Genomic DNA, 23,030 nt, shown 5'->3' on the forward strand with positions numbered 1-23,030 from the left:
CACCGGGCGAGGCCCCCAGAACCTCCCTGGAGACTGACAGGAAGGGAGGCCCGAGATGGAGCCCTCGAAAACACACTGCTGCACAGGGCTCGGGTCCTGACCTCCACACCGGTCGGTCAGCTGGGCAGTGTGGGAGAAGGGCCTGGCCTTCCTTCCCAGCAGTCTCTGCGGCCCCCTTGGAAGGAGGGGTCAAGGAGCAAAGGCAGAGAGGGTCAGGAGAAGGGACACCCAGGAACTGCCCTCAGCCCCGCCCCCACACCTACCCTGTTGGAACTCGGAACTCAGAAGCCCCTGCATCACAAAGGGGCCTGGCGGCCACCGGGCCTGACGCAGCCCCTGGAGTCACTGCCCCCTGCGCCTGGGAGCCCTCCCGCCCCGCCCTGCTCACTCAAACTCTAGGCCCTCCTGACCCAGCCCTGCCCGCGGGGACGGCTGTTCTGAGCAGCCTGACGGTGAGCCGCTGGGGGCCCTGCCTGCTGGACCAGCTTTCCCGGCAGCACCCACCAGGGCCGTCCACGCACTTAGCCCGTTGCCCGGGGCGGGAGGGGCATCTCCTGTGCAGCTTCACCTGCACCTGGGGCAGGAAGCCCCCGGGCACTGTACCCTTCCCGAAGGGCCCCCCGTGTCTGCGGCTGCAGCAGCCTCGAGAGGCCGCCTGCAAGTCTGGCTGTCGGCTGCCCCAGCCCTCACTCGGCTTGAAGGCTTTCACTGCCCTGGAGCAAGCAGGGTGGGCAAAGCGGCTCATCCCAGTGAAGGAGGGACCCCTCGTCCCGGCCTGCCCCTCCCCCGCTCACTGGTGAGACCAGAGCCTCAGACCCCGGGCCAAGGCCGGAGCGGGCCCACCGCCCGTTCAGAGATGCTCCCTGATGCCGAGGCAGCGGGGCCCCGGGGGACGGCCGCTGCCTCGTGGCACTGACGTCCTCAAGGGGCAGGTGGAAGTGGAAACAGAAGTAAGGTGTGGAGGTCTGGCAGTAAAAGAGGAATGAGCCTGGGGTGCGGGGGTGCTGCGGCTGCACCGAATCCCAGGGAGGCCTCGCTGGGGGCCCGTGTGCGGGTCTGGGTGGGGAGGACGGCAGGGGGCACGTGGGGGGTGATGGGAGTCCGGAGTCCTGAGAACCGGCAGGCCTGGCTCCTCCTCTCACGCTCGGGCAGGGGACACCCAGGAGGCTGAGAGTCCGTCTGAGATGCCCCGTGAGTCGGGACAGAGGGCAGGCCAGCCCTCGGTGTTGGCGACCGGACGCTCCCTGCAAAGGGGGTGCACACACACATGTGCCCACACGTGTGCACGCCCACACAGGTGTGCAGAGCACACACGCTCTCATCGCACACTCATGTGGGTGTGCGTGGCCCCTGGCTGGTTTCTCTGTGGCAGCCCCCTGGGTCTGCCCCATGGACCCCACGCTGTGAGCACGAAGGGGCGGGGGGTCCCCAGACCAGTCCCTGCCAGACTCAGGGCTGGGGGAGGCCAACCTACGGAACAGGCTGCCGTCAGGGCCAGCAGGCTGGGCGTCCCCCCACCCCGGGGCCCCAGGCACTCAGAGACCCCAGCTCGGGAGGGTGGGGGCAGCCAGCCTGCGGCACGGGGGCGAAGGCTGGGGTGTGCACTTGGCCAGGGAGAGAGGGGCCGAGCTCCCCGAAAAGCCCTGGCACCTGCTCCCAGCCGGCATCAGGCCCCTCCAGCCGCAGGCAGGGCCTCGGAAACTCCACACGGAGCTGCCCCTGCCCTGGGTGGGCACCGCCCCTTCCCTTGGCCTTGGGGTTGCTCAGCTGCTCACTGCTCTTGCCTAGAGACTCAGCGATGGGGCAGCTCGAACACCCCGTGGGGGTGATGGAGATCGCGGGCAGGTCCAGGCCGAAGCGCCCCAGCTTCCTGGAGGGGAGCCTGCTGCTCCTGCTGCTCCTGGTGACGGGTGCCCTGGTGGCCCTGGGCCTCCTCTATGCCCAGAGCAGAGGTGAGTACGGGCACCCTCTCCAGCCCCGCCCCCCCCGCCCCCCCCCGCTTCCCTCTGAAGGGTGTGCGTGCTGCCCACCGGGGGCCGAGGGCGGGGGAGCAGCCTCCTCCAGTGGGCCAGGCAGAGGTCTGCGCGGGGCACCGGGGCTGCAGGGCTGCGCTGCGACCCCAGCGAAGGGCCACTGACCTGCGGGGAGCCCGGGCGCCTTCCTGAAAGGCTCTGCCCCCGAGCGGGCTGGAGCGCGGCTGGCTCCACAGGCTCCAAACCCACCGGCCTCTGCGGGACCCCGAGATGCGCAGACCAGGTCCCCGCCTCTCCCGCGGCCCCATGCCTGCCCGGCGCCACCCACCGCCCACCGCAGCTCCCGGCCGGCCCAGCAGCAGGAGCCCCAACTCCAGCTCGGGACCGGCAGCGTCCCCTGCTGCCTCCGTGGCCTCGCTGCGGAAGGACCTTCTGGGCCCCTCCTCCCCGTGCCCCAGGGAGGCCCCAGTCGCAGGGGCCAATGGCTGCCCAGACAGACGGGCGGCGTTGTTGGAAGTGGGGGGAGGGTGCCAGGCTGGGGTCCCAGAGAGATGGGAGGGGCGACCCCCACCTGCAGCCCCCTCCCCAGGCCCTTCCCAGGCCTTGAGGAGCAGGGACTGTCCCCCTCTCAAGTTGGGGGGCAAGGCAGGCAGGCGCTCAGGTGCACGCACCAGGGCAGCTGCAGCCCATCAGGCCCCTGCTGCACCCTCGGGGGCCTGTGCACCAGGCAGGCACCACCGGCAGGTGCTGTGGGCTCCTCCCTCGGGCTCAGGAGAGGCCTTCATCCCTCTCAACAGTGGGCACCACAGCCTTTGTGCTAGAATGTTCCCCACTAGACAGCGCCGCCTGCACCATTTGTGGTGGGCCATTCCAGGGTGAGCCCACCCCGGGCAAGGCTGGGCCTGAGAACCAGAAGCCCCACTGTGGCTGTGGTCCGGCCCCCCTTGGTCTCCTCCAAGGGTGGCCCGGCACCACCATCTCCTTGGGTGCGTGGGGGGGGAGGGGGCGGGTTGCTGGATGCACAGAGAGCCCTGGGGAGGCCAAACCCCAGAGCACCGCTGCTCAGGGGCCCCCAACCTGCCAACACCTGGCTTAGAGGCTCCAGGGAACAAGGATGAGGTCGCCCACCCCGGCTGTGGGGCGCCAGGGGACCGGGCCTCCCCTCAGTAGTGAGGAGCAGCAAAGCCCACATCAAGGAGGGGGACTGTCCCTACCCGGCCTGCCTCCCCCTCCGTGCCATCCCATAAATGCAAGTGCGGGTGCCGCCAGGGCTCCCCCATCGGGACCCCAGGCCCGCAGCCCCGGAACCAGTCCCCCCGCCAACCGCAGCCCAGCCTGGGTTCGAGAAAGCGTTTCTGCGCATTTGTAATTCTCTATTTCTACATGTTTTATTTCCACTCTAATTTTTTATTGACTCATGAGTTATTTAGAAATGTCTTATTTTCATTTCCAAATGCATGGAGATTTTTTTAGTTACCCTTTTAAATTGGTTTCTACCTTAATTGCCTTGTTGTCAGAAACCAGGGTTTACAGGACATGGATGCTTTGCCACCTGCTGGGTCTCCCTGAAGGGCTAACCCGAGGTCGGGCGCAAAAGCCACCGGTGTGAGTTTCTGAAATAGAGCCAACCGCAGGGACATAAACACATGTGTCAGATGCATCAAATCTGCTGTTTGCTTGTTTCATTTTCTGAGTCTTTTAATAGTCGAGAGATTCGTGTGTTAAAATGTTGCACTAGAGAACTATCCATTTTCCTTGCAGTTAAGTGTCGACTTACCTACTCTGAGGTTACATTATTTACGTGAATACAAATTTAAAATTAGTCTGCCTTCTGATATGTGTAGTTCTGTTCTGACTCTATCTTAACGCTGCTTGTTGCCACCCCAAATTCTGTTTTCCTTTCGATGCTCCTTCGTCTGACAGAATATAAGACACGAATGCGCATCAGCAGCTGCCCAGCTGTTTCTTCCAGTCGCTCTATTGAAACTTTGAGTCTTTAGCGTTAGATGTAGCAGCTCTTGCAACAGCGGTAGCCAGGTGCCATCTTGCTCCGTGACTGGAAGGTTCCGTCTGTCCGCATCTCCGGGGAGATGCCAGACTGTTCTGGCCGCTCATAAACCTCTTCTCCCACCCCCTGCTGGACCGCTCTGCTGTTTTCCACTCGCCTCTCCCTGGTCTTTTTAAACCTTAGCTGGTTTAAAATTTGTTATTTTTAAAGTTGCAGATAAACCTTTTTGGAAAATGAAATTATTTTAATTAAAGTTACCCAGGGAAATACCGCCTCTTGCCCACAGTCCTGCCCACCCTGGAAGTCTGCTCACAAGCCACATTTGTTGTTTTTGTGCAGAGGCTGGGAAACCACGCCCGCTGCCTGGTTTTGTAAATAAAGTTTTATTGGAACACAGCAGCACCGTTCACGTAGGTGTTGCCTCTGGGTGCTTCGTGCTGCCCGGGCTAGGAGACCAGGTAAGACCCCCTCTGTGTGGCCCACGAGCCTTCAGCACTTACTGCCTGGCCCGCCACAGGAGAGCATCGCCGGCCCCTGACCCGGAGTGTGTCCCTGCGCTCCAAACCTCGACGTCCAGCCCTCCTTCCATGCTCATGTGAGGTCATGGGAGGCATCAGGTGGGGGCTAACACCTCGGCTCCTAAGTCTGACGGTCTGGCTGGGCAGGCCAGCCCCCTGCCCCCCGCTGCCCCACATTCCAGCTCGTGGCCTGGGGAGGTCTCCCTGTCCGCACAACGGAATGTAACAGGCACCATGTTAGAGGCTCGCTGGAGAGTCAATGATTGGGTGTATCAGAAGCACATAGAAAAATGTCCGCGGCACTGTTCACGATCAGGTCCCACACCAAACATCGGATGTTAACCTTGGCTCGCCATGTTTCCCCTTCTGTGTCGGGAATGGGAGGAGGGGCCCGCTCCTCCTGCAGCCCCCCGGGCCCCACCCCCCGATGCAGGAGCTCCGCTGCCTTTGGACACACCCACAGTCCTCGCTCGCTGAGCTTCCATGGAGTGCTTTTCACAACTGAGCTCTGAAGAGCAGCCGGATTACATTTTCCTCTCCTGTTATTTGGCTTTCTTATCCTGAAGAGCTGCCTTGTTTAAGGAGTTTTCTTCCTGCCAGATTACTTGATTACGGGCCTGTCTGGTCCCCATCGGAGGTGGACCTCTTGCCTGGAAAACATGCTCCTTTGGGGGACGCCGCAGCCCACAACCGGGGCACCAGGCACCCGCTGCTAATTACTCCAGATGCAAGTCCACTCAGGACGACATCTTTTCCCATCTTCTGATCTTTTCTCCAAACACTTGTTCAGCAGGGAGCAGCTGTCAACGTGGACAGGTGGTCACAAACCGCTGTCTCCCACGCAAGGCCACACGCTCGCACAGAAGGGTCCCGGCGGCCTCCGAGCTCGAACAGAACCCGGGGAGAGCTCTGCCTCCCAGGCCCCGGGGCGCCTCCAATATTCTCTTCTCAGAAGAGGACATTTAACGAAATCCTTGAGACCCTGCTCATCTCTGTAACCCAAGGACTCTGTCCGCACACAAGAGAAGCTTCCGTGTGGCGAGAGTCCGGCTGTGATCGGGGTGGGACTTGAGTCTGTACAAAAGCAAGGAGGTGCGAGTTACCCTCCAGCATCCCACGAACCCCAGATCGGGTGAGTCTCACCAGATTCACTCGTCTTTTTTTTTTTTTAAACCATTCCCAATGCTCTGCGTTATTAATGAAAATTTGGATTCCCATCTGACATCATTTTCTTCCTCTAACACTAACGGTAAAGTGTGCTAGAAATGAGTTCCCCCAGCTTTGGTGTGTCTGAAAAACCTGCCATGTGATCTGAACTGTAAGAGTTCTTTCCCGGGTGTAGAAGTCTCAGTTGACCACGCCCTGCGCCCCACCGCGTCTGGCTCACCCCATCGGCTCACACAGCTCTGGGTGGGGGTCTGCCGTCTGCCCCTCCGGGGCGGCTCTTCCTTCGCTGACGCCCTCAAGGTTTTCTCTTCTCTCTGATTCACGGAGGTTGACTGGGGTGCGTCTCCGGCGTGTGAGTATTTTGGGAATTACACTGTTCGTGGGTTTGGGGGCAGGTATTATGTCTAATTTTGAAAATTTTTCAGCAATTTTTTTTTTAAGTATTGGTTCTGCTCCTTTCTCCGCCCCTCCTGGGCTCCACCTGCGTGGCCGTCGGAGGCTTTGGCGTCGGCCCACGTGACGTGGCTGCGCTTTTCGGTTTTTGTTCACTCTCTCACTCCTCGTGAAACAGTTTGAAGAGCTCGGCCCTGACGAGCGCTCAAGTTCACTGGCTTTCCCCCGCTGTCCCCAGTGCTGTGGTCAGTCTAAGGAATCCTTCACCTCTAATCATGTGCCTCTCGTTGCCCACGCTTCTGTGTGACTCCCATCATTTCCGTCTCTTTGCCGGAACGTCCTGCCCGTTGATCCAGGCCACCCACCTTTTCCGTGAGAGCCTCTGACAGACAAATCGCAGGTTCTTCAAAGTCCTCTGGTGGTGCCAATCGGCGCCTGGGCTTTGCCTGCCTTCAGTGCTATCCACTAGTTTCTGCTGTGACGATGGGTCGCTTTCCTTTGCTTCTATGCCTGCGTGTCCCACACATTGTCACTGTGCTGGACAGTAGGAGAGGAAGAACAGAAACTGAGAGGAGAGTATCGTTTGCAGCCGTGAATGGGCAGGCCTGCTCTTCTGTCCGTCCGTCCGTCCGTGTGAGGGGTTGAAGTAGTCCAGCCAGGAGCTCGCTGATCTGGGGTCCGTTTTTGCTACTCGCTACCCCGAGGGCACCACAGACGTCCACCTCCTCTGGCAATGGGCTAATGCGACCTTACACTCACAGAAGTGGGCCAGGTGCCCACGGTCTGCACACTGGCTCTTGCTGCAGCCTCGCCGTCAGCAGAGCCGGGGGCCTGGGACGCAGAGAGGGTTCCTGCACAACTGGGGCTTTGCTGAGGCTTATTGGTGCCAGGCTCTTGCCGGGCCAGTGGGATCCCTGACGCCCAGGCCCAGTCTCCGCCGGGTCACACCCTGCGTGCCGAGGCCCCAGAGTGGAGCCCTCTCGGCGTCCCCGCCCTAATCTCCACACCCGCCAATTTTGTGCCTAACACCTGGGTTTCCTGCCCCGGCCCCAGTGAGAGCAGGTCTCAGTGTGACGTTTGTCTAAGGTCCTGGGAAGAGGCCCTGCACCTCTGGCCCTCGTTCAGACCCATGGGCTTCCGCCCGGTCCCTGGGGGGAGAGGGTTCACGACCCGACCCCTGCCAGAGGAAGTCCCGGCAAGGAGGAGGAGGAGGAGGAGGAAGAGGAGGAGGAGCCGGGGCCTGCGCCTCCACAGAAGCAGAGAATCCGCACATATTAACCCTTTAACGTACTGATCACAGCTGTGCTATTACATGGGTGAGATCTGCAGAGAGGGGCCTCGATCCGGGGCCCCGGCTGCCCGCTTCCCCAGGTCTGGGTCAGAGAACCCCCAAACGTGAACTCCCGGGTTCTAGGCTGTCTGTTATTTCTCACTTGTGGACGCTGGTCCTTTCATAACTGTAAATTCATGCTCCAGCTGGCTCGCGGTGGGGGCCCTGGGTCGCTGGGGCTGAGGAAGCTTCCTCTGGAGAACACGTGTTAGCCTCGGCAGGCGCCTGGGAGGCAGCCAGCCTGGGGCGGCGAGAAGCTGGGCTCTCGGCCGGAGGTTTCCTTGGCCACGTGGTCACTAAACAGCCCCCCCGCCCGCCCCCGCGCCTGCGTGACAACCAGCCCGTGACTCTGTGCTCTCCGGGCGAGGGGTGGTTTCCAGCCAGGAAGGTCCTTTGCAGCTTTTTTTTGTTTTTGAGAGAGACAGACAGATAGGAAGGGGAGACATAAAATGACCCCAACCGAGGTCCACCTTTGGAAAAGAACGAAATTTTCAGAGGGAATGTCAAAGTTATTTGCACATTGAAGCAGAGATGTAAGAAGACAGGGCAGAGGGTGCGTCCATCGGGCACTGAGGAGAGCTGCCCCTTCTGGGACAACGAGGGGAAAACGCCCTCGTGGGGGGTCTGTTTGCGGCGTTTCCTGCGGCACCCACTTTAGCAGTGGGGGGGGCGAGGAGGCTCCACTTTCATCAGCTTGTGCGTCCAAGGGCTTCGCTGCGTCCGCTTCTTTTCCTTAAGCACAGACCTGAAATGGGAACACGGGGCCGGAAGTCCGCACTCTGTCTCCCCTGGGGACTCAGATTTGTTGCTGGGAACAGGCAGACAGGGAGGGGCCCAGCTTCTGAGGTCATTCGAGGCTAAGGGGACGCGACTCTCGGGTCTCAGTCATTTCTGGAAACGCCTCCTCCAGAACCCACTGCGTCCCCAGGCAACTCGCTCTGTCCTCTGAAAACTCAGCCCGGGCTGGGATGGTCCCCCCCGGAGGCCACCGTGGCCGCGCTGGGGCCGTGGGGCGGGGGCAGATGGCAGAGACGCAAGCGTGTGGGTGCCGTGCACTGACCTCTCTGGTTCTGGCGGTGTGTCGGGATGCGTGTGCGGTGCGCCGCTGACTGGGAAGGACCTCCTCCGCTTCCCATACTAAACTTACACGCAGGTGTTACAGTGTCCGTTTGTCTGACGAACTCACCACCTGTCCTTCGGGGACCCTCCGCCGAATCAGCAGGGGACTTCAAACGGCTGGTTCGATGACTCTTGACGTCCGCTCACCGCGTCTCGGGGCTGCCGGGGTTTTCTCCTGGGCATCGGTCAGTCACATTTGCCCGCTCCCTCAGTGCGAGGTTCTTCCCAGCTTTCTGGCGCCGTCCCGCCCCTGGCGCCGGCCACAGCCACCTGGTGACCTCTCGCCAGTCCACCTGCAGCTGCAGCGGGCGGCACCCAGCCCCCAGCTCCACTCCACGTCTGGCGGGGTCGGCGCCTCCCCCTCCCACTGGTTGAATAAAAGCAGCCACCAGGGCCTGTTGTCCCGGGAGGGCTGTCCCTCTATCCCTGAGGGGGACGCCCACTGAGACAGCCCCGATCTAGTGCTCTGGACCACTGAGAGGGGCAGACACCGCGGGGCAGCCGGGACCCACGCCCGTTACCCCTGCGTCTGTGCCTGGTCTGTGGGCCGTCCTCTCTGAAGGTCAGGTTTGCCCCCACACGCAGAGCAGGGAGCTCTCTGTCTCCCTCCCGCAGTGCTGAGGCTTCCTGAGGGCAGGCCCAGGTCAGACTCCACAGGATCTCGGGGGCCCAGCTCCGGGCCGGCTGACAGCCGCCAGCAAGCTTCGGATGGGTGCGCGGACAGGGGAGATTTTCGGACGAGTGCATGGCCAGGGGCAGATGAAAAGAGCAGAGGGAGAAGCCCACCCGGCGAGGGCCCGGCATTTTCAGCCCTGCCCACACCTCGTCCCCCTCCCACTCAGAGATGAGTTCTGCTGGGGCCCCTGTGTGCCGGGCCCCTGGTGATGAGCCCTCACGACAGACGAGCGCGGCGGCCCCGTGCAGGGAGCCCCAGGAGCGCCCCAGGGGGCCGGCATTGAGGAGAAGGGCAGCACCTTCCCGAGCGTCCGTTCCCCGGGCAGCCTGGGAGCAGGAGGCCGGGGGACGGGGCGAGCGCTGTGTTTCTCCCCAGGGCAGCAGCTGCCGCTCCTTCTCAGCCGGCTGCGCTTCTCCCAGGAAGAGAAGACCCCCGCAGCTCGAGAACCCCGAGGTAGTCTCGCCCCCCCCCAGACACGCCTGGGCAGATGGGTGGGGAGCCCACGGCCCGGCCGTGTCCACTACAGGCCCAGGGTGTGTGGGCAGTGGGAGGGCCTAGAGTCCCGTGAACACGGAGGACAGTGGCAGGAGGCAGGATGCTCCCCCAGTGCTGGGACCAGCATGAGTCAGCTGTCCCCAAGCTGCCCCTGAGGGCCAGCAGGGACATGGTGATATAACCACCTGGACGGGGAAAGGGGAGTCGGATCTTGGGGTCCAGGTGTGCAGGACGGGCAGCCCAGGCAGGCTGCCTGGAGGAGTTGACCCCTGACAGGGGAGAGCTGACCGGGCAGACAGGCAGGAAGGCATCATGACCTGCTTCAGCCCTGGGGCCTGGGCAGCTGTGGGGAGTCCACCAGAAGGAGACCGTCCCCCACTCAAGGCCACAGGCCCGAGCCACCCAGGGAGGACGGGCAGCTGCCCTCTGGACTTGTCCTCAGGGTGCCCTGCCGGACCATTCTCGGGGACCGGAGGTGGTGTGGAGGCCGGGCCCCCTCCCTACACAGCGCCCCACCCTACGGGCTCCCTGCCTGCACCCCACCTGCTCGCTGCCTCCCCAGGGCTCACACTGCTCCTTGTCCCCAGCCATCAAAGTGTCCCAGGATGACCAGATCTGCACCAGCCCCGGCTGTGTGATAGCAGGTGAGCGCCCTTCCTCAGCCCTGCCCCGCCCTGCCCTGCGGCTGCCAGTGACCGTGACTCTGGCCCGGCTGCAGGCCCAGGGGCACAGCCCTGGAGGGAGACCACCATTGGGACAGATGGCGGGCCCTGCCTCCGAGGTGGGGTGGGCGGAGGAAGTGGGCTCTGCCTGGGATGCGGGCTCCCCAAAATGAAAGAGGAGGGAACGGAGGGATGGGAGCCATCGAGGGGGGTCAAGACCATGTGGGTGCTGTGAGGTGGCTCTGGAAGTCGAACCCCCTGCGTCCAACCCCCCTGAGGCTCGGAGAGGGTGCCCCTCGGACCGGGGGCCCACAGCTGGTCTCCCCTCTTCCTCTCCACCCCGGGGACGAGCAGCTGCCAGGATCCTCCAGAACATGGACCCGTCCAAGGCACCCTGTGAGGACTTCTACCAGTACGCCTGCGGGGGTTGGCTGCGGCGCCAGGTCGTCCCGGAGACCAACTCCCGGTACAGCATCTTCGACACCCTGCGGGACGAGCTGGAGGTCACCCTCAAAGGTGGGCACCCGCCCCGTCAAGGTGGGGCCTCGGGGGCGGTCCATAGAGCCCGCCTCCGTCCCTGGGGTAAAGGGCCGGCGGGGGCACAGGCACCCCCTGTCGCTGAGGGTGGCGGGAGCGTGAGGACCTGCGACCTGGCCCCCAACACCCCCCAAGCCTCTGTCCAGCCTCCTTCTGGGCCCGCAGGGGTGCTGGAGAGTCCCTCCGCCAAGGACCGGCCGGCCGTGCGGAAGGCGAAGGCGCTGTACCGCTCCTGCATGGACGAGAGTGAGTGGGCGAGGACGCCCACACCGGGCGCCTCCTTCCTGTGTCTCCTGAGCCCCCTGCTCGGAGGCTCGCAGACCCAGCCAGTGGGCAGAGGCACCGGCGGCCAGCTTCCCACTCCATGGCCCTGGGGTGCGGGGCCGGCCGTGTTCCGGGGTCTCCTGGGAGGCGGGCTGCTTTCTCACTGGGTCCCCAGCTGTGTGGGGGTGCTTCCTTGAGCCCCCTGCTTGCACAGGCCCAGGCTCACCTCCCGTGGCCATGGAAGCTGAGGGTCTGTTCCTCAGGCCTAAACAGTCCCCGCCAGGAAGGGGACATCCCGAGCTCCCTCCCGCAGGGGATTCCTGGCCTGAGGCAGAGTGCAGAAGGACAGCGGCCAGGCTGCCTGTGCAAACCCCAGGCTCGGCCAGGGAGCCAGTCTGTCGCCTCAGGCAGCCATCCCACGGGGGGGCCCCCGCTGGTCACGCGCTGCTCCCTGAGTTCTGTCCAGGCTTCCAACAGGGCCAGAGCCCAGGGTGCCCCTGACCCACCCTGCAGGGGCCGTGCTGCGGGTATCAGGACCCCCAGTGGCCCAGGCCCTTCTTCCCACGAGCTCCCCCGCCACCCACCCAACACCCTGGCGTTTCCACGTGGGCGTCCCCTTTGTCCCCACATGCTGGTCCCCACCTTCACCTTGTCTCCGGGCCACGTTGTCCCAAGCTTCCCGCCAGCTCCTTGCTGTCCGGGAGAAGTGGCACTTTACTACCAGTCCGGCCTGCTCCGCCTACCCCGGGCAGGGCCCCTCCCCTCACGAGCACCCAGGGACCCCCTGGGTGCGGGCCCCCCTCAGACTGGCTCGCCCACCACCACTGGCCGGTTTGCAGCTCCCGGGTCTGGCCTCCCCTCCCGGCCTCCCTGTCTGGGGGCCCCTGCACCCCTTTCACATCTTCATCCCGCCTCCCCTGTTTCCGGGCCCTTCCTGGAGGGAGGGGCAGGCTCAGCACCGGCCGTGCAGCGTCCCCTGGGGTCTGTGTGGCCACGGCGTCGCACCCACCGGTGTCCGGGCGAGTGACCGCTCACTCCTTCCTCGCCCAGGCGTCATAGAGAAGCGAGACTCTCAGCCGCTGCTGGACGTCTTGGAGGCAGTGGGAGGCTGGCCGGTGGCCACGGACAGGTGGACCGATGCTGTAGGTGAGGCCAGGGCCGGGGCAGCTCACACAGGCAAGGCACCCTGGGGCCCCGCGGGGCGGAGGCCTTCCAGGCCCGGGCTGGGGACTCTGCACCAGCAGCGGGCAGGCTCCCTGGGGCTGTCCCCTCCAGCTCAGAAGACCCCTGGGAATGGCTGGTCTCCCAGACCCAGGCCCAGGGACCCAGGGCTCCCGGCTCTGGGGGAAGGCCCAGGGCGCACCCAGACACTCACTGCTACTCCCGGGGCCTGGGGTGCCCCGTGAGGAAGCGTATCCCCCACATCCCCAGCCCACAGGCCCACACGTGAGCCATGCAGGTGTACCCTGCACCCCAAGGTCTCGACTTAGGGGGCCAGGGTCCACTCTGCACCGAGCAGCTGGGCTGGGACCCCGCAGGCCGGGGGTCTCCAGTACGGGGCACTGACTCCCCAGGCCCCGGCTGGGAGCTGGAGCGGCAGCTGGCCACGATGAACTCACAGTTCAACAAGCGCATCCTCATCGACCTCTTCATCTGGAGTGACGACCAGAACTCCAGCCGACACATCATCTACGTACGAGCCTCGTGGAGGGGGGTGGAGCCGGGGGGCAGGTGCCCGAACCTGGCGGGGGCTCTCACAGCACAGTGGGGGGCGGTCAGGGCTGTGGCCCGAGCAGCACATGAGCCCGGGGTGTGTTCCGAGGGCCCTGCTCTGGTCCAGGTCAGAGTCTGGGGGACCGGTGGCCCGAGTCCCGATCCCAGGCCCATGTGCTAGGCGGGTCCTCAGGACAGGCTGTTTAGTCCTTTGGCTCCCGGGCTGCAAGCCTGACCTCAGAGAGCCCCTGCGGCCTGGACCACAAGGCCGGAGAGACCCGTGGGAGGGTGAGGGCGGCTGGCACACACGCCCTCCGCCCACTCTGCAGTCCAGCCCCTGGGGCCCTCTGCCAGTCCCTCACCGAGCAGAGCCTGGGCAGCAGGGTGCCTGCACGCCCCCAGCAGCACCCCGCTTCTGGGTCATGGGGGAGGGAGAGTGTTCTGCCAGCCTGCGGGGACCCCCGGCGCCCGGCCCCAGCTCACACCCTCTGGGCCTCCAGATAGACCAGCCCACCCTGGGCATGCCGTCCCGAGACTACTACATACAGAAGGGCAGCAACGAGAAGGTGAGCCGGGCCCCGCCCCACGCCCTGGCCCCTTCCTGCCAGCCCCTCTGGCTGTCACTTCAGGGCCCACAGGGGGCCCAGCTCCCCTGCATACCTTCTTGGCCCTTGTCCCCAGAACCAGCCTTCGTGAGCACGTGCACAGGTGGAGGCTGGAGCTGTGGGCTGGGGACGAGCTTTGCCACCATGGTCGGGAGTCTCCCCAAGCCTTGGGGATAAGCTCAGCCCGGCAGCCCCACAGCGTGGGCCTCCGGTGGTGCGGAAGCTCGGGACGGGCGCAGCTGGGAGGGGGGCCATGAGGCGTTCAGCCCCGAGCTGTCTGGGAGCAGCCACTGGGTCTAGGAAGCAGGCATGACCACCTGTGGGCAGGCCTGTCGGGAGTGTGGGCGACAGCGGAGGACCTGGCCTGGGAGGGCGTGACAGTTGGCAGGGCCCCTCCGTGCCACCGCGGCCCCCTGGCCGACGAGCATCCTGGAGCCTGCTCGGTGTCAGAGGCCCACCCCTGCCCCACAGAGAGCCGCATGGGGACCAAGGTGGCCCGGGCCACCCGACCCCCTTGCGTCCTTCGGCCCAGGTGCGCGAAGCCTACCTGCAGTTCATGGCGTTGGTGGCCGCCATGCTGCGGAAGGACGCGGGCCTCCCTGAGGACGGCCACCTGGTGCAGGCGGACATGGCGCAGGTGCTGGAGCTGGAGACGCGGCTGGCGAACGTGAGGCCCGGCCCCTGGGGGAGCACGGGGAGGGGGCCCACGCCTGGACCCTGGCCGTCCCCCCATGTCACCGCCTGCCCCTGCCCCGTGCAGGCCACAGCCCCCCAGGAAGAGAGGCACGACGTCACCGCCCTGTACAACCGGATGGAGGTGCGGGAGCTCCAGGACAAGTTCCCCCTGAAGGTGCGGCCGCGTGGTGCCTGGCCCTGGCAGGAGCGGGGCCCAGACCCGGCCCCAGGCCCCCCTGTTTCCTGCCTCTCGCATTTAAGCCTCAGAAATGCTCCTGACCCTGAGCGGGGCCCTGTGACTGGTCATCCACACAGGGACATTTCCCCACAGGCCAGCAGGCGTCAGCCAGGCCGTCGGAAGCGGGAGCCACTCCACCCCTGGGGCGGCTGCTGTGCCGACCCTTTTTCCCAGCAGGACACAGGCTGCGAGGGTTTGCTGCCTTGACCGGGCTGGGGAGACCCCCCCCCACAGTCCCCTTCTGACTCCCAGCAGGGCTCTGCCCACCCGGAGCTCTGCCCGCCCCTGAGGGGCCCACGCCCGACCACCGCGTGGGCCCTGCCCTCTCCAGGGGCTGAGGCCGGGAGGGGCTCCTTCTGCAGACTTAGGGGAAGACGTGCCATTCCAGTCACTGCCAGCTGCTGCCAGGCCAGAGTGCGGAGGGCGTGGGCTGGGACAGAACCGGAATCGGAGGGAGGAGGCTGGGACACTCCCCCGGCCAGAGGTTTCAAACAGTCCAATGAATTGACTTATCAAAGACAGATCCCCCTGTTCTTCACGGCTGGTGTTCTTGCTGTTTTGCTTGAGAAATCTTTGTCCCCCACCCGCCAGGGTGGCTCAGGTCTACAGTCAGCCCTGAGTTTATTTTTTACGGAAAGCAGCGTAGAAATCATTTCCTTCCGTGCCGATGGCCAGGGGCCTTTGTCCGCCACGCGCCGGCCACCACGGCCCGCGCCACACGGATAATTCGGATAATTCTCTGTCGGACCCAGCGCGTCCAGCTGCCTGGTCCTTCCGAGTCCTCTGGGTTGCTCTTGGCCTCGGGCCCTTTCTCACAAAACTCGCGGTCAGCCGCCAGCCCCCGAGAGGCCCGTGGAGGTTTGACAGGCGGCTGCTTTGAGGCTCAGAATCGGTTTGGGGGAGGCTTCCGGCCCGTGGACCTAATGGACGTTTCTATGTGTCTGCTCCTTCTCTCCGTGCGTTGCAGAGTTTTCCAGTGCAGGGCCTTCCACCTCTTTCACGAGATTCGTCCCTGTGGTTCTCACGCTGCCGTGAGGAGTGTCGCTGGGTGATGTGGCTGCCTCGCGGCTGACACCCAGAAACACCAGTGATGTGTGTGGCGGTTTTGCTCGGCTTGGCACACGCATTGGCTCCAACGCCTTGTGGGCCCTTCCGAGGGCACGTTTCGTGCACCCGAAATCCCGCCCTCGGTGAAAAGTCTTGTTCCTCCCCTTTCGAGCCCCCCCCACCCCGACTTCGCCGTGTCTCGTCTTATTGAACGGGCTGGGACGCCCAGCCCAGTGCCAAAGGTCCAGGCGCCATTGGTTTACTGCCTATGACACACTTATATTTTCCCTTTCTTCTTTAGTCGCTTTTGCTAGGCTGTGATTTTCTGGGGCTCTTTCAATCGCACTCAGGTTTCCAAAAAACGCGATGGCACAGGCACAGTTTCTTCCCTTCCACAGTCCGCGGGCTCTGCAGTGACGCGCCCACCCTTGTCCCGACTCCGAGTGTCTGTGCCTTCCCCGACTTCCTGGCTGTTCTGTGGTGGGGGCCGGGGGCCTGGGGGCCGGGCGCGGTGCCCAGCTCTGCCGCTCTGCCCCGCAGGGGTTTAACTGGACCCTGTTCATACAATCCGTGCTGTCCTCAGTCAAGATCAAGCTGCTCCCAGATGAAGAGGTGGTGGTCTACGGCGCCCCCTACCTGCAGAACCTGGAAGACATCATCGATGCCTTCTCAGCCAGGTGAAGCCCGGGGAAGGCCCCACAGATGAGGGCTCCCCATCTGTGCCCCTGCCCTGTCCCCTCCCCCACAGCTCCCCCTCTCAGGAGTGTGTCCCACACACAGAGCCTTGAGGAATGGGGCACAAGGGCGGGGGGAGGTTACCGGCCAGTGGATTCTCACATTAGAGATGTGAGCCCCTCCTCGAGTGCCTGGGGGGTGTTCTAGAGGTCTCCCCACCACCCTGAATTCCCTGTTTCGGGCAGAACCCGCTGACCAAGGGCCCATAAGCCCCAGCCCTCTGTGGGCAAAGACCACCCCCGCGACCTGCCCGCCCTCTGCCCCCGCCCACAGGACCATGCAGAACTACCTGGTCTGGCGCCTGGTGCTGGACCGAATCAGCAGCCTGAGCCAGCGGTACAAGAACGCACGGGCCAACTACCGCAAGGTGCGGAGACCCCGCACCAACGGCTGCCCACCCGCCACTCCCGCAGGCGGTTTATGGCACTGAGCACCTGCTGGGGCCGAGGTCGCGGGGTCAGATCCCGGGAGGAGGCCGGGGAGGCGCCCGCCCACCTGGGGCAGCGGGACCGGGGCAGTGAGCAAGCTGGAGGTTTGCCGTCTGGGAACCCAGGAGTCTGACCCGAGGGCAGGGCGGGCTCTCCTCAGAGGGGAGACTGGAGACCTCAGGGCACAGAAGAGCTAAGAATGGAGAGACAGGGCAGAGTCCCAGGGGGTGGAAGGTGGTGGCGGGGCGCCCCGGCCCTCTGGGGCAGGACACGAGGTTGGGGAGGGAGGCGGAGCTTCCCTCTGGGCCCAGGCAGAGCCCAGGTCTACGGGCTGAGGCCTCCTGCGTGTGGTCGCTCAGGCTGCGGGGGGAGGTTAGAGGCAGGGGAGCCGCAGGGGCCCTGTGGCCATGGCGGCTGTTCTGAGACAATGACTTGGGGGAGGTGGGGTCAGAGTGGAGGCGGCAGCGTCACTCAGGTGTACAAGGCTTCAGACAAGTCCTGAGGACAGACAGTGAGGTGTCCAAACTGGCACGGGGCAGGAGGGACCCAGGAGTTTTCGGGACTACTCCGCTGTTCTCTGCAGAGTGATGGGTGGGGTGGAGCCCTCCGCTGCCACAGGGACACGCAGGTCGGGTCCCGTCTGCACCCTTGCCTGGGCTTGTTGGGCTGGAGACCAGCCGGGCAGGAGGGCTGGAGCCGAGCCTCGAGCTCTGAGGAGGCAGAAAGGGTCGCACTGGCTTCTTTGGGGGCAGAAAACCCCACAGTCCCGGCAAGTGGGGCAGATGCCGCTCAGAACTCTGGGCCTGCCGAGATCGGGGCCAGGAATCTGAAGGAGACGTGTTTCCACCTCATGCCCCGCGCCCCTGGGGACAGATGGGCAGATGTCCTTGTTACCACTTGGGTGATAAGAAAGACGGAAGAGCTGGTAGCTGAGCAAGCATGGTCCCCAGGACCAGCCTGGAGTCTTGCCAGCCTGGGGCTGGGGCTGCCGTCCTGCCAGGCAGAGTCCGGCCGCACAGCCTGGCCAGGGTGGCAGGGACGGGGGTGAGGAGCTTGGGGCCGGGGAGGTCCGCCCATCCTGCAACTCCCTGCCTGGGTTGGAGCCCCCCCACAACCTGCACAGCCCGCCCTCCCTGCACCTGTGCCCAACATTCAAGGGGAGCCCCTGAGTTCACCCAACGTCCACCGACCCTGGGCACCCCAAAGCCAAGCACAGGGAAGCGAATGTTAGCAGAGGCAGTGGAATGAACGAGTGAAGTAGTGAATGAATGAATGATCGGCTGCCAGGCGCTGTACGGCAAGACCAAGGAGGAGGCGCGCTGGCGGGAGTGCGTCAGCTACGTCAACAGCAACATGGAGAGCGCCGTGGGCTCCCTCTACGTCAAGGAGGCCTTCTCCCAAGACAGCAAGGAGGCGGTGGGTGCCCGGCACCCAGCTGTGGTCAGGGACCCAGTGCCCTGTGGGGCTGAGGCGGGCAGGGCACGTCGCCACCAGGGGGCACTGTGACTCAGTGTTCTCGCTGAGGGGGCCCAGTGTGCTCCTCCTCGCCAGCAGCCCGGGTGTGTTGGGGGTGGGGGGGAGTAACGTTTGCCCTGGTGTCTGCAGGGGGAGGCCAGGAGGGCCGTGCCTGTCAGGGGCTTGTGGCCCTCAGCCAGGCCTTGACCCCACAGGCTGCCTGGGAAAGGGTTCCGTGTGTCTAGGGGTGAGGGGCCCTAGGCACCCCTGGGACAAAGTACAGCAGAAGGGACCCTGTCCCAGGAAGGTCACCCCCCACACCACCACGGAGCAGACGGCAGCCTGGGCCGGGCTTTGGGCCAGAGCCCTGCAGCGGCCCCGGGCCGGTCAGCCGAGCCACGGGCCATACTCCCCCAGGTCAGAGAGCTGGTGGACAAGGTGCGGGAAGCATTTGTGGAGACCCTGGATGAGCTGAGCTGGATGGACAAGGCCACCAAGCAGAAGGCCCAGGAGAAGGTGGGCAGCAGGCCGGAAGGCAGAGGTCAGGGCTTGCTGGCAGACAGGAGGGGGGTGCCGCAGGGCGGGCCAGGCGGCCGTCCCCGGGGTGCTCACTGCACGGCCAGCGCAGGGGGCCTGTGGGCAGAGCCTGGGAGACCCCCCAGCACCCCGAAAGCAGGTGAGGAGACCAAGACCTCAGGGAGCCAGGCCACCCACTGGAAGCCGCTCTGCCCCAGCCCCAGCCCCAGCCCCATCAGACCCCCCGCCAGCTGCTGGGCTCAAAGCTGGGCCTGGGCCCAGCCTGTCCGAGGTCCGGCTCCGTTAACCCTGCCCACAGTCTATGGGGCAGGGACCAGGCCCTTGTCCCTCCCGCACACAGCCAGGGCGGAGCCAGGACGCCCACCGTGGGCAGACATGGCCCCCCTCTTTGCCAGGCCATGAGCATCAGGGTGCAGATTGGATACCCCAACTACATTCTGGACAAAAGGAACAGACGCCTGGATGAGGAGTATTCCAAGGTGCGTGGCCCAAGCCAGGGGTCCCTCAAAAGCCCCCCCCGCCCCCCGTCTCCTGGCTCAGCCCCATCTGCCCATGGACCCACCCTGTGGTCCACAGGCCCTTGATTACCAGGGGTGGGAAGGGGCGGCTCTGTCAATAATTAGCTGCCTCCCCAGGGGGCAGCTGCAACTGTACCCTGTTAGAGAAGGGACAACTGAGGCCCCAGGGACGAAGGGGCTTGCTTAGAGACACGTCAGTTTATAGAGCCAGGGGTGCCCACCCCACCCCTGTCATCCCTCTGCACCCGGATTCTGTAGACCACACACCTGACCACCCTGCACGCCCCACGACCTGTCCCCTGCACCCCTGACTCCCCGCCCCCCGATACCCCACCCCCGGTCCGCTGGCCCGCAGTGACGCCCCGCCCGCCCACAGCTGGACTTTTCAGAGCACCGCTACTTTGAGAATGGCCTGCAGAACCTCAAGGCTGGTGCCCAGCGGAGCCTCAAGAAGCTGCGGAAGAAAGTGGATCAGAACCTGTGAGTGGGGACGGCATGGGGCGGGGGGCAGGGTGGGACACCGACTCAGGGCCACCCCTGCTTTCAGGCGCTGGGCTGAGGGAGGTATCAGATGTCTGGACTAGCCAGGCCCCAGCCGTCCACAGTGAGTGCGTGCTGCTGTGGCCTGGGCCCTCAGGGGTGGGCTCTGGCCAGCCCAGGGGTGGCCCAGAGGGAGGGCCGCTGGGGGTGAGGGCTGCAAGTGACCAGCTCACTTCTCCCAGCTGGATCATTGGGGCTGCCGTGGTCAACGCGTTCTACTCTCCAAACCGGAACCAGATCGGTAGGACCCCAACCCACCCCCCACCCCCGTCCCTCTGATGCCAGAGATGAGCCTCAAGGGCCTGACCCTTCCTCCTGGGGGCACCCCTGCCCAATCTCTGAAGGCGAGAAGGAGCCATCTGTCCCACCTGTAGGAACCTCACACTGTCCCCCATGTGGACGTTCGGGGAGGGGAGGGTTTCAGAGGACAGGGCAGCAGAAAAAGGGTGTGGGGCACCTGGACCTGGGTCCTGAACCTGACACACCCTGGCGCTGTCCTTGGGCTCTGGGCCTCAGCGTTCTCATCTGTGCAGTGGGCATGTGTCAGGACCTCTACCTCCCAGGCTGCAGGATTAGGCGACAGGACCCCAGAGGTCCGGGCACACGGGGGGTGTGCCCACTCACAGGCCCTTCTCTGTCCCTGCCCCTCCCCCACCACATCCACCATGGCAGTGTTCCCCGCGGGGATCCTGCAGCCCCCCTTCTTCAGCAAGGAGCAGCCGCAGGCCTTGAACTTCGGGGGAATTGGGATGGTGATCGGGCACGAGATCACCCACGGCTTCGACGACAACGGTAAGGGGCTGCGGTGGGGTCAGAGCCGCAGCTCCAGTCCCGCAGCCGCTCCACAGAGTAACAGGTCTGGAAGGGGACTGTGCCTTGGGATCCCGGCAGGAGGCTGACCACCCATCCCCTTTGTGGCCAGGCGGGAACCAAGGACTAAAAGGGCCTTGCCAGGCGCCCCCCCAGGGGAGCTTCGGTGGCAGAGGGGTCTGGAGTGGCAGGCTCGGCTCCTGGCTGGGGGCAGAGGGTGGAGGGCCTGACCCGCCGCATTTACCGCCCTTCCCTGGGCCTGTGAACCACGGGCGACACCGCCCAGGGTGTGCTGTAGCTCCCAGTTCTGGCCCAGGACGCAGCCAGCCAGCCCAAGGCCAGTCCAGGGCAGCCAGCAGCCTCCATTCTGACCTCCTTCCTCTGGGTGGCGCCACCCTGCCTGGTTCTAGTGGCCTGTCACCAGGCAGCGGGGCTACAGCTGCAGCCCAGAGAGGCTGGTTGCCAGGACAGCTTGACCATGGCACCTTACTAGGGCAGCCCCGAGTCCCGGGACCATGCCTCCCGCACCTCTTGGCCCCGGGACCTGAGACCCCACCCCCTAACCTCGAGGGCAGCGTGGAAGACCTCCGAAGCCTATCTCTCCCTGGGCCTGAGCCCTTGTCCCGGGACCACGCGCTGACCCCTTGGAGCAGGCCCGTGCCCTTTGGGCCCATCCTCTGCTTCCTCTGCTCACAAACATGAGCTCAGACGCCGGGGCCTCTGGCGGGCACGCAGGAGCGGCCCAGGCTGCAGCGGCAGGGCCGCGCGCTCAGCCCACCGTGCCCCGCCCCCAGGCCGGAACTTCGACAAGAACGGCAACATGCTGGACTGGTGGAGTAACTTCTCAGCGCAGCGCTTCCAGACGCGGTCGGAGTGCATGGTCTACCAGTACGGGAACTACTCCTGGGACCTGGCGGAGCAGCAGAACGTGAGTCGGCCGCCAGGGGCGCAGCTGCGCCGCGGAGGAGCGGGGAGGCCCGGGTAGCCCGGCCACTGCCCGCCGTCCTGTCTGCCGCGTGCAGGTGAACGGGTTCAGCACCCTTGGGGAGAACATCGCTGACAACGGAGGGGTGCGGCAGGCGTACAAGGTGGGTCCAGGAGGTGGGGACGGAGCCCTCAGACCGACAGGGACTCCCCCCTGCTCGAGCCCAGGTGCATCCTCACGCCCTGTGGGCGTCAGGAGCCCATTCCAGGTGGCACCCTGCAGGGGGCGCCTGGGCAGGGGGCCTCCAGGGAGCTCAGCCTGTGCAAGCAACCGGCTGGCCACCGAGTGATTAAGGTGCGGGCACCCTCCCTGGGGTGCTCAAAGGCCCCTGAGCGGCAGAGGCAGGGCTCACACCGGGACAGGCCTCGGAGCCAGACCTTCACCCTGGCCAGGCAGCAGAGCACTGGCGAGGGGGCGAGCTCGGGCCCGGCCCCCGGTCAGTGCCCAGCCCCGGCCGCTGCCCACAGGCCTACCTGAAGTGGAGAGAGGAAGGCGGCAGGGACCAGCAGCTACCAGGACTGGAGCTGACCTTCGAGCAGATCTTCTTCATCAGCTACGCCCAGGCAGGAGCCGTGAAGCCCCTTCTCACCTGCCCCCAAAGTGGCCTCCCTCTCCTGTCTCTGGAGTCACCCATGGTGGGGGACACCGTGGGCGGGCGAGCCAGGCAGAACCGGAACTAGCTGACCCGGGAGGCTTCCAGAAGGGAAAGGCTGGGAGGGAGACCGAAGGCAAGGAGAGATGAGAGGCGGCCAGGAAGGACAGGGAGGGAACCTCTGGCTTCCAGTGTCCGCCCACTGCCCCCTCCCCGCCCTCCGGGCCAGGTCCCCACCTGCTGAGGTCTCTGCAGCCCTTCCTCCGAAGCCCAGCCCCTTGCTCCTCTCCCGCAGTCCGGAAGCCATGTCCCTCCTGTGCTCGCAGGTGTGGTGCGGGTCCTACCGGCCGGAGTTCGCGGTCCAGTCCATCAAGACTGATGTCCACAGCCCCCTAAAGTACAGGCAAGCGGTCCCCACGCCCTCGCAGCCCTGAGCCTCCACGCCTCCAGGTGGCGGCAACCTCAGCCCTCCCTCTGCCCGCAGGGTGCTGGGCTCCCTGCAGAACCTGGCCGCCTTCGCCAACGCGTTCCACTGTGCCCGCGGCACCCCCATGCACCCCCTGGTGCGGTGCCGTGTCTGGTAGCCAAGGCCAAGCTGCAGCCTGGCCCTCGCCCACCCGCGGTCCTAGGCACCCCCGCCGCCCCGAGACTGTGCGGCCGGTGGGGACCTGCCTGCGCCCCATGTGGGGCCTGGAGCAGAGGTCCCACCCCAGACACCCAGAGGTGAGGGAGCCCAGCCCCTCGCCCAGCTGCAGCGAGAGCACGGGCCACCCCCTCTCAGCGCTGCACGTGGATTTAACTCCCACTGAACACACATCGTCACCAAAAGTCCTCGAGCTTCAGACCTGAGCTGAGTAAACGCTTCAAAGAAGCCTCTGCCTCGTCCTTCCAGGCCGGGCAGGGGCGGGCGACCGAGTCGGGAGGGCGGGCGGGCGCTGGCTCTGTCCGCCCACCGCATCTGGTTCTGCCTCAACCGGCGGAGGAAACAGCAGGTGCTCTGGGGAGGGAGG

The 23,030-nt window shown here is 65.0% G+C and overlaps 1 protein-coding gene and 1 long non-coding RNA gene across 7 annotated transcripts; one reads left to right on the forward strand and one right to left on the reverse strand.

Moving 5' to 3' along the window:
- The first annotated feature begins 1,683 nt into the window (after positions 1–1,683).
- MMEL1 (membrane metalloendopeptidase like 1) lies at positions 1,684–22,891 on the forward strand. 6 transcript variants are annotated; one of them, XM_037147002.2, is made up of 23 exons: positions 1,684–1,952; positions 9,560–9,637; positions 10,267–10,323; positions 10,696–10,857; positions 11,044–11,124; positions 12,193–12,288; positions 12,717–12,835; positions 13,356–13,421; positions 13,993–14,127; positions 14,221–14,310; positions 15,961–16,097; positions 16,429–16,522; positions 17,871–17,999; positions 18,456–18,554; positions 18,971–19,054; positions 19,470–19,573; positions 19,816–19,874; positions 20,306–20,425; positions 21,238–21,371; positions 21,466–21,531; positions 21,896–21,991; positions 22,347–22,423; positions 22,505–22,891. In XM_037147002.2, the coding sequence occupies exons 1-23, from the start codon at positions 1,799–1,801 to the stop codon at positions 22,602–22,604; spliced, it is 2,337 nt and encodes a 778-aa protein (XP_037002897.2). In that variant the 5' UTR covers positions 1,684–1,798; the 3' UTR covers positions 22,605–22,891. The 6 variants fall into 6 exon arrangements, with proteins under 6 accessions (XP_037002897.2, XP_037002892.2, XP_037002893.2 ...); XM_037146997.2 differs by having other exon boundaries at positions 1,769–1,952; positions 22,347–22,417; XM_037146998.2 differs by lacking the exon at positions 21,466–21,531 and having other exon boundaries at positions 1,769–1,952.
- Positions 9,474–12,779, reverse strand: LOC128626663 (uncharacterized). The gene is made up of 3 exons (XR_008390683.1): positions 12,152–12,779; positions 11,791–11,835; positions 9,474–10,826 (listed from the first exon to the last, which is right to left on the reverse strand). It is a non-coding gene; the product is annotated as an uncharacterized LOC128626663 (long non-coding RNA).
- Positions 22,892–23,030: the final 139 nt, after the last annotated feature.

The sequence above is a fragment of the Artibeus jamaicensis genome, unplaced genomic scaffold (genome assembly GCF_021234435.1).
Source record: "Artibeus jamaicensis isolate MK-2021 breed Jamaican fruit bat unplaced genomic scaffold, CSHL_Jam_final scaffold_847, whole genome shotgun sequence".
In the NCBI taxonomy this organism is placed as follows: domain Eukaryota; kingdom Metazoa; phylum Chordata; class Mammalia; order Chiroptera; family Phyllostomidae; genus Artibeus; species Artibeus jamaicensis.